Source organism: Corvus hawaiiensis, chromosome 1 (genome assembly GCF_020740725.1).
Source record: "Corvus hawaiiensis isolate bCorHaw1 chromosome 1, bCorHaw1.pri.cur, whole genome shotgun sequence".
In the NCBI taxonomy this organism is placed as follows: Eukaryota; Metazoa; Chordata; class Aves; order Passeriformes; family Corvidae; genus Corvus; species Corvus hawaiiensis.
In genome coordinates, this window is record NC_063213.1 from 97,363,355 (window position 1) to 97,372,999 (window position 9,645).

Genomic DNA, 9,645 nt, shown 5'->3' on the forward strand with positions numbered 1-9,645 from the left:
GTGAAAAAAAAGTGGGAGGGGGGAAAACCCGAAATTTTCCACCAGGGAATGATTTATCCTTTAGAAAACTGCTACAGCTGGTGATGCTGAGGGGGAAATTCCAATTTTTCCCACTTTTCCCAGTTTTTCGGACCGGGAGGTGCCCGGGATCTGCAGGAAGGGGGAGCCGGGGCTGTCTCAGCTCCATCAGCATCGCCCCAAATCCGTTCTGGGAGCGTTTCATCCCCCAAAAATCCGCGTTTCCCTGGAATTAGGAGAATTTTCAAACCTCCCCGGCTGCTGGGAGCAGCTTTTATTTTCTCCGCTCCGCCGGGCGGGGTTTAAATGTGAATTATCTGCGATCCTTCCGCAGGAAACACAATTAAAAAGCCATTAAAAAAGCGTTTTTCTCCCATCCTCGCCCGCAATAAACGAGTTTCCGCGGTAAATCCGTGGGTATTTGACACCCTAATGGCAGCAAAAAGGGTGGAAATCGGCAGCTGCGTTCCAAATCCCGCCGCTTTTCCTGCCGGCAATTCCAAGATTTTCAGGTGTGGCGCGTTCAGGGGGACTCAGACAGAGAAACAGCAGCTAAAAAATAAAATCATTCTTTTTTTTTTTTTTTTTCCCAGCTGGGTAAAATAAAACCGAGGTTAAAAGCCAATTATTTTTAATTTTTGGAGGATTTTTCCCCCTCTGGAATACGGGAGTTCCTTAGGAAAGGCGTTTTTTTGGGTGGTTTTGCTCTTTGAGCTTGGCAGGAGCTGGGAATTCCGAGCTCTTAATAAAAGTGGCGAGGGCACGGAGAGATTTTTGCAGCCTTTTTTTGGTGCCAACCTCTAGATTTGAAATAAAACCTCGGGGTTTCCCTCTGGAAAAGCCGTTCCTCGCTGTCCTCCCGCTTCTCTTGCTTTTTCCAACAACAACATCAAAAAAACCTGGGAAAATCTGGACTAAAAACCCACGGGGGGCTCCAAGAAGCCGCTGGGAAACCAAAAAATTCGGGTGGAATTGGTGGAAAAAGGGAGAAAATAAATAAAGGCAGAGTGAGGTGAAGTTTTCCCAAGGTAAGAATTCCTCGGATTAACTCCAGAGGAAAAACCAGGAGAATCCCGTGAGATTCCCCCAAAACTTGGGAGTTTTGCCTCAAATCTCAGCGGATTTGCGTTGTGGGCTCTTCAAGGGAGCTTGCGCCTGGTTTTAAAGGGATCCCTGGCCGGGATTTTTTGGGAATTCTCTGGGAAAGGGCCGCAAATTCCCAGCACAAACCTCCCTCGGAGCTGCTCCCAAAGGTGGGAATGCCCTGCAAAGGCTCCCAAGTTTTTTGGGGACAAACCCTGCTCTTCCTGGGACCCCCCAGCTCTCAGGGAGGAGCTGCCGATCCCAAAAACCTCTGGAATTCTTTTGGCCAGCCAGGCAGCGGCGCTCCAGGAGAATCTCCTCACCTTTACCTGGACAGGGACAAATTCAGCTCCTGCCGCATCCCTGGCACCGTCCCCAGGTGACCCCGCTGCCCTCAAGAGCCTCACGGGGGAAGATTTCCAGTTATCAACCCAATTTTTCCCTCATTCCGACCAATTTGGGGGGTTTCCTTGTGGTCCCGATTTCTTTTTTTTTTATGAATTCTGCCGCGACCCCGCTGCAATATTTCCAATTTCCATCCAACTCAGATAAAAACCTCTCAGAAGCGCCTTTTGCTGCCGTTGCCGAGGCAGATTTCAGCTCCCTTCCCTTGTCACGGCAGCAACCAACAATTTCCTTCACTTTGGCTTTGAATCCCCGGTCCTCAGACCATTTTTTGACCGAGAAATCCCCGATTTCTCTCATTCACAGCCAGCCACGGAGACGCGCGCGTTTGACGCTTCAGATAAATATCAGATACAGATAAAAACACATCTTTTTTTTCCCCCCTCCTGCTGCGGCTTTTATGACCTCGGGGTTGTCCCACGGGCACAGCGAACGCCCGTGAACTCTCCCCCTCTCCCTGCGCGTCCTCCGCGGCCCCATTATTCCTTTTTTAACCCCAAATAATTTTTCAAAGCGGCTCCTCGGCCGAGCGGCGGCCCCGGGCGTGACCCTCGGGCCCGGCTTTGGGTGAATTCATCTCGGGCTGAACTTTGCGTGAACCGGGGGCCGAGGGGAAGGGAAGGGGACCCGGCAGAGCGAGGCAAGTCCTGAGCAAACCCATCAGGCTGAGTAAATATTGAGCGAATCCATGGGATGGAGCTGTCGGAGCCGCGGGAAGGGTGGGAGAGGCCTCCGGAGAGCCAGGAAATGTTTTGTCCGCGATTGTTCCTCCCATCCTTCGCCCCCCAGAGCGCGTTTCACCTGCCCGGGAGGTTAAAATGAGGCTGCTCGGCGCTGAAATTTCGGTGTCGGGGGTGAGGGGCAGCGGGGTGAGCGAGGGGGACAGCGCCGTGGGGTGACCCAGGAGCTTTTCATGGGGTCAGCAGCTCCCAGGTCTTAAATCCCAGCGCCTTAAACCCGAGGATTTCAGTCCAGGTGACTCCCGCGGCATCAATCCTGCAGGATGAATATTCTCAATATTTGGAAGAAACGCTGCTAAATACACAAAATCCAACTAAATCCGTGCCCGGCTCCCGGGATCCCAGGATTTCGGGATGCCAGGATCCAGCCCCGCGGGGATGGGGGGCAGGGAACATCCCTGGATGTGCCAGGCGGGATCTGAGGGAGCTGCCCTCACCCCTGCCTGGTTCTCCAGGGATGTCGGGAACACCCAAAACCACGCTCGTGTCAAATTTTCCAGAAAATTGCCCCTGGATTACCTGATTTGGGGTGTCCCGGCTCCCTGGCAGGTGCCTGGGCACCTCCCTGCCCTGCTGCCTCTGGATGGACCCAACTCCTGTCCCAGCTCCAAACCCCTCGCTGAGAATGTCTCCCCCTCATCCCGCTCTGGAAAAAGGGTGGCCCCTGACCCATTTTTGGGGTGTGACACGGCTTTGGAGGAACCCAAAAGCCTCCTTTGCCCTCTTCTCCTCGTCCTCAGGGCTTCAAAGGCTTTTAGGGCCGGCGCCAGCCCAGCCGAGCCACGGCCGAGTCCCTGAAGGGGACGTTTTGTCCCCAAACAGCGACCCGCAGGATCTTCACACCTTCACACCAAGGAGGAGTTAAAAGCAGCCCCCAAAGTGGAGTTGAAAGCGAGGAGCGATCTGCCGGCTATTATTATTATTATTATCATTATTTTCATTTCTTTTTTACCACAATGTCCTCTCGCAGGATCAAAAGGGCCTCGCGTGGTGAGAACAAACGCTCCGGCGAGAAGAGAAACATTTCACACGCAGGGGCGAGGAACAGATGGCCCCGGAGCTCCTCGGGTCCGCTCTGGGGACAGAGCCACGGCAGAGGGGGACCCTCGATGTCCCCTCGCCTGACCGGGGACCGCAGCCCGGGCTGCCGTAAATCATTCACACCGCGCCCTTCCCTCAACCGGGAATTTCCCCTTCCTTTGGGATATTAAAGGGATAAATCTCCATTAGGACGTGGCTGAGGGTGTGAGGGTGTGAGGGGGGGGGGGGACTTGGGGTCGTTTTCCTGCTCATGAAAAACGCAGGGAGCCACGGGAGGACACCCGGAGACAGGGAATATGTGGAATATGTGGAATACGTGGGATATAAAGTGTCGTGTATCATTTGTATAAAACAAAGAGATGTGTGTAAATGAAATACCTGTGATAAACCCAACCAGGGCAACGAGGCCAAGTCTCGACTGAAGCTCCTGCCCGATCTTCCCACCCGCTCCCGTCCCACATGGATGCACCTGCGCGCGTCCCGAAATCCCGGATCCCGCTCTCCATCGGCTCGGATGTCCCTCAGCCCTTCCTAGGAGCAGCTGCCCCCAGCCCAGGCATCTCCAGCCGCGGCTGTCCCGCCGTGGCCTTTCCGGGCGGCTCCCGCTGCTTCCCGGGCTGCGTTTGGGGCTCCTGGGACAAAAGGGAGCGTGAGAAACTCCGGGAGGGGGGAAAAAAGGGATGAGCCGGGAGCGCTGCTGGCTGTGAGAGCGAGGAACACGGCCCGGCAGCCCGGGGGGGGTCCGGGACCGGGCTGGGGGGGCCCCGGGGGGTTCCGTGGGGAAGGAAGGACGCGCTGGCGGCGGCTCCGGGGGATCTTCCGGAGGATCCCTTTGAGTTTCAAATGGGAGCTGGGAGCCTTTGTAGTGCCCGACGCAGCGGTGCCCTGCTTTTCATCCCTCCCTTGCCGCTCTCCTCACCTGGGACCGGGCCTAATCCCGGGCCTAGCCCGGTCGCCATCCCGGTTCCAGCCCCGTGGGAGCAGCGCAGGGCACAGAGATGCTCGGGCGCGGGGTTTTTTTTTTTTTGGTTTGTTTTGGTGTTTTCCCCCTGACCTTTTGCAAACCGCGACTCTAAGAAAACCCCCTTTTCACCTTTTCCCCTCTGTTTTTTTTTTCTCCCCCTCTTATCTCTGAGCTAATTGGGCACTCTAAAACCTTTTCTTCGGGGCCAGAGGAGTGTATTAGAGCGGGAAAGATTTTATCTGCGGGGGCAGAGCGATGCCCAGGGCCCTGCAGCAGCGCCGGGGCCAGGCTGCAGCCGCAGCAGGTACTTCCCTCATCCCTCATCCCTCATCCCTCATCCCTCGTCCTCCTGCCTCCCCCGCCGAGGAGATTTGCAAATTTGCCCAAGCCCGAACAATGGCTCCTCCTGGCAGCCCCTCTGTTTACTTGTTTAGAAATCCCAGAGGCGTTTCGAGGTAAAAAGGTCAGAGCTGGACCGGGCCCGCTGTTGCTCCCTCCCCGCCGGCCCCGCTCCGTCCCTCCCTGGAGGTAAAACCGGGAGGTTTTATTTATTCTCTGGAAAATCCCCGTTTAGGGCTCGCCTTGGGGGAGCTGAAGGGAATAAACCACATTTGACGCTTCGTTTCGGGGTTTGAGGCGCGTAAATTGTCCGGAAAAGTCCGGAACTCCTCCCGTCCCCACCCCGAGCCCGTCCCGGGTTCTGTGGCAGCTCCAGGGATGCAGAATTCCCGGAGTTTCCACACCGAGGATGATTTTCTGCCCTCGTCAGGCCTCGCTGCGCTGGGAAATGAGCGGAGAACCCCACGCCGGAAGGGTTTTTATCCCTCCTGGCTTTGGGAAGCCAGGCCCGATCCTGCAGATGCCAGGGCGGGGCTCGGGGTGCGCCCGCAGGAAAAGGGATCGGCCCCTTTGTTTGGGAGCTTTGGAAGCAGCCGGAGACTCCTTCCTTCCTTCCCTCCTTCCTCCTTCCTTCCTCCTCCCTCCGAGCTCGGGCTGCCCCCGCCCCGCGCCCCGCAATTCCCAGAGATTCCCATCGGGTTGAAAAGCCGGGAGTTGCGGAAAAAGTCAACTTTATTGGGCTGAGGTAGTTCCATGTCGGGGGAGGGAGCGGGAGGGGGAACGGGAGATTCCGCTGGAGGAACCGCTCGGGTTTGGCCGATAATTCAAACCATTTTTAACAGCACTCGCCCTGGTTTTCCCTTCTCGAACTCCTCGCGAGGGAGGCAGGGAGGGCGTTTGGGTTGGAGCGCGGCTTTATCTGGCTCTGATAAGCCTGAGAGGGTGCGGGGTGCGAGGAACGCGCTCCGAGCTTTGAGGCTGTCGGGAGCACAAATAAATCGCGGCCCCCCCGCAGCCTTGTCCCCATCCACCCTCCTGCGACAGCCCCCAAAGCCCCCCGAGCTCAGCCTGGGCTCCTTTTCTCTGATAACACAAATCACACTTTCCCCCCGGCCCCGCTCCTTCCTCCTCCGCCGGCAGCAGCAAAAATCGCGTGGACAACAGCAACAAAAAAAACCCTGTAAAGCAGAAATAGTGCAAAATGGGAGCAGAAATTTCCTTTTTTTCTTTTTTTTTTTCCTCTTTTTCCTCGGGGTTTGGGTCTTTGCAGAGGCCTCGAGCGTCTTGGGCACCTCAGGTCTCGTTCCAAGATACACAAACAGGAAGTAAAAGGGAAAGGAAGGGGGGGAAAAATGCCCAAAACTTTCTTTTCCCCCTTTTTTTTTTTTTTTTTTACAATCTCATAAGGAGGAAAAACGCATCGAGCGAGGGATTCGGGCAGGGGGAGGGGGAAAAAAAAGTCGTTGTGCGCGTTTTTCAAAAGGGGGGAGAGAACTAAATTCGTTTTAAAGTTTGTCTGTAGTTGAAAGTGCAGTTCCTAGAGGGAAGGGAAGAGGAGAAACGTCCCTGAGACACGGAAATTGCTACGGACACAGGACACGGCCGCTCCTTGGGAGTCCAGCGCTTTCCAGAGGGGCTATAAATTAAGAGAGAGAGATGCGAGCGGGACCATCGGTGTCCCACGCGTGGGGACAGCCGGGGATGCTCGGAGGGACGCGCGGCTCCCCTCCCACGGGGTCGGGGCTGCGCGTGGGGGGCTCGTGTTCCTGCGGGGGGGCTCCGCAGCCCCTCGGGGACAGCCCCGGGCCGAGGTTTCAGGAGGAGCCCGAGCTGGGGGAGGCCTCAGGGGAGGTGCAGTTGGACTGATCCGAGGCTTCGGCCGCTTCCTTCGCCGCCCTGCAGGCAGCGGCCGGGGCGAGCCCTTCCTTTTCCCTCTTCTTCTGCTTCATCCGCCTGTTCTGGAACCAGATCTTGACCTGGGTTTCGTTGAGCTCCAGGGTGGCGGCGATCTCCACCCTGCGGGCCCGGGTCAGGTACTTGTTGAAGTGGAACTCCTTCTCCAGCTCCGTCAGCTGCTTGGTGCTGAAGTTGGTGCGGATGGCGTTGGGCTGCCCCAGGAGCCCGAACTCGGACGTTTTGCCTGCGAAGGACCCAAAAACACCAGGGCAGGAGCGGCCGGAGGAGCCCTCTCCCCGTGGAGCCTCCCCCGCGCCCCTTCTCCCTCCTCCTCCTCCCTCGCCCGCGGCTCCGCGCTCCCTCCCGGCTCCTCACAGCCACCCCCGGCTCCCATCCCGGCCCAGGCTCCGCTTTTCCCCTTGGAACCATCCCTTGCATCCTCCCGGAACCCGCGGGAGCTCTGGACGTGCGCGGGAAGGGGTGGAAGGGGAGGGAGAGGGTGATGATGGCGGGGGGAGGAGGAGGGAAGGCCGTGATTTAAGGAAGATCGTGGGGAAGGAAGTTGAACAATAGAGGAGGGGATGGAAGCCACGGCTGCGGAAGGAGCCGGAAGCGCCGAGCGTTTCCTACTCCGAGCTGAGCTTAACTCAGCCCTGGGCCTGCGGGAAGCCGAGCTTAGGGACGCTCCATCGGATGTGGCTGGCAAATCTCTGTGTGGGGTTTAAAAAGAAAGACCCCCAAACCCCAAACGAACGCAACCCAAACCCAAAGTCCAGATCCCGCGGAAGGCAACATTTCCCGGTCCCCCACCACCCCGAGGTGGGGCCCCTGTCCCCAAACTCACCTGTTTTGGGGGGGTTCCTCTTCACCCTCATCCAGTCGAAGGTCTGCGCCGCGCCGGCGTTGGGGCACGGCTCGGGGGGGCCCGGCGGCTCCTGCTCCTCGTGCAGAGAAGGCGAGAGGCCGCCGTAAAGGCCGGGCAGGTACCCGGGCTGCTCCTGCCCGAACAGCGGCTGCTGCTGGAACTGCCCCGCGGCCCCGCAGTAGCTCTCGGCCAGGCCGGATCCCAAGCCCGTGCCCGAGGGATACCCGGCCGCTTGGAAGTACGGCCCGTCCGCGTCCTGCTGGCCGAGGTAGAGCTGCTGGTGGCCGTAGCCGGGGCCGCCGGCCTGCGCTGGGTAGCCCGGGGTAGTCCCAGCGAAGGGGCCCGAGCGGCCGCAGGAGGGAGGGTGGAAGCTCTGCTGGGGGAGATGCGCGACAGCGGCCGCGGTGCCCGGCAGGCCGAAGCTCAAAGTGTCACTGCCGGGGCTACCTGAGCACGGGGGGAAGGAAGGGGAGCCCGGCTCTAAGTGGTGGTAGGCGCCCGTCCCGCGGTTACAAATTGCGTACTCTAAGAAGGAGTTCATCCTGGTATTGTCCATCTGCCACTGATGGAGGAGGGTCAGCCTGTTTTGGGGGGGATCCCGCCTGCCCTACAACCTTTGGGTAGTATGTCAAAGCTGTAAAACTTCCTTCCAGGCATCGCCGGCCCGCGAACCCCGCAGCCCTCGGCGGGGCCGGGGGGGACCCGCGGGCGGGGCGGGCACGGAGCGGACCCAGCCCAATGAGCGCGGGGCTCCCGAAGTTTGTCCCAGCTCCGGGCTCATCCATCAAGGGCCTGACATTTGCATGACAAAGGGGCTTCAATCAAACCCTGCCCATCAATCTGATAACAACACGGACGCGTCAAAATCTTTCCTCAAAGACTTTAGAAGAGAGCAGCGAGGTGGGGTGCGGGGAGGTGCAGAGGGGCTGGGGGAAGGATTGGAATGACCCGCGAGTGTTTTAAGTGCTAAAAAGGCCCCCGAGTTATGCGAGGAGCCGATTTCAGGCAGAACTTCCCCTCGCCCCGACTTAAAAAGGTTTTCCCCGATGCCGGCTCCGTGTGAGAAAGAGAAAAGAGGAAGAGGGGATGGGGAGGTGTGACCGCCCTGCGCCCATAAACACAAAGGGATGCTCTTTTATTCACTTGGAAACTCTTCCCGACAAAGTGCCTTGGGTCGCGCTTGGCCTTTTCCGGGATGAGGAGTCCGCTAAAAGCTCCTAAGAAAAATCCGCTCCATTTTCGCTTTAATTTCGCCACACGGGCTTTGTGTCCGGGGTAAAAGCACCGTAATTAGATCAATATTCTAATGAGGCGGCGAAATAAAGTTACGGGGAGACAGAATGGCTTTTGTTGGAGCGATGCCATGGCCCGGCCTGGCAATTACGGGAACGGAACTGAAACCGATCCCCGTGTCCGCCTCGGGATCTGCCCGTCCATCCACGCACCCGCACACTTCCTACCAACACCAATTTTTAGGGGTTTTAAGCAATTGTGGGGCACTAAGCCCGGCTTTGCTGGTTTGATCTCGGCTCGGATGCGCGGCCAGGCCGGAGCAGGGTCCAGCTGAGGAGGAGGTGGGCAGAGCCGGCCTCCAGCCCGGCCACTCGGGCGCTCAGAGAATGGGAACATAGGTAGGCAACATTTATTTACTTGTTGGCGGAAGGGAGACAAGAGCACCCAACAATCCGACGCCCACAGTCATTTGTTACTTGTCAGGATATTTACTGCTCGGCCACACTCCCAGAAGGACCAGGAGGGCTCTGCTCCCTCTCTCTCCTCTCTCTCTCTCTTTTACCCCAGGCCAAAAGTTCACTTTGAAAGGCAAACCCGCGTCCTTTCGCTGCGAGCTTCGGCTGATGCAACACGTTGGGGGAACGTTTGCTGAGAAATTTCAGCCCAGGCAGCCCCGGCATCAACGTTTTCCCTTCCTTCCAATCCCTCCCCCGAAGGAAAACTCGACTTTTAGCCAGTTGCAGCTCCCATCCTTCAATAAAAAAATAATAATGAACTTTTCCAGAGCTGCGCGCCCATTTATTCATTTATTCCGCCGACTTTGCTGATGCTGAGAGACTCGGGAATAAAACATTTTGGGGTGCAAACGTTCTCCAAAACTCTCTGCCTCCTTCTTTGCATAAAGTGAATGTAAAGATTCAGAGCAACTCTCCCGTCGTTCCCCTCGCAAGAGAAATCGATTTCTAATTTGATTCCTTTTATATTTCGTTGCGTCCGCGTTTAAATGGATGTCTCGGAGATGATTCATGGCTGTAAAATGAAAAAAAGGAAAGGGTGGATGT

The 9,645-nt window shown here is 57.4% G+C and overlaps 1 protein-coding gene across 1 annotated transcript; it reads right to left on the bottom strand.

Moving 5' to 3' along the window:
- Positions 1–5,313: 5,313 nt before the first annotated feature.
- Positions 5,314–8,007, bottom strand: HOXB1 (homeobox B1). The gene is made up of 2 exons (XM_048319003.1): positions 7,331–8,007; positions 5,314–6,730 (listed from the first exon to the last, which is right to left on the bottom strand). Exons 1-2 carry the CDS (start codon positions 7,905–7,907, stop codon positions 6,405–6,407), a joined length of 903 nt encoding a protein of 300 aa, XP_048174960.1. The 5' UTR covers positions 7,908–8,007; the 3' UTR covers positions 5,314–6,404.
- Positions 8,008–9,645: the final 1,638 nt, after the last annotated feature.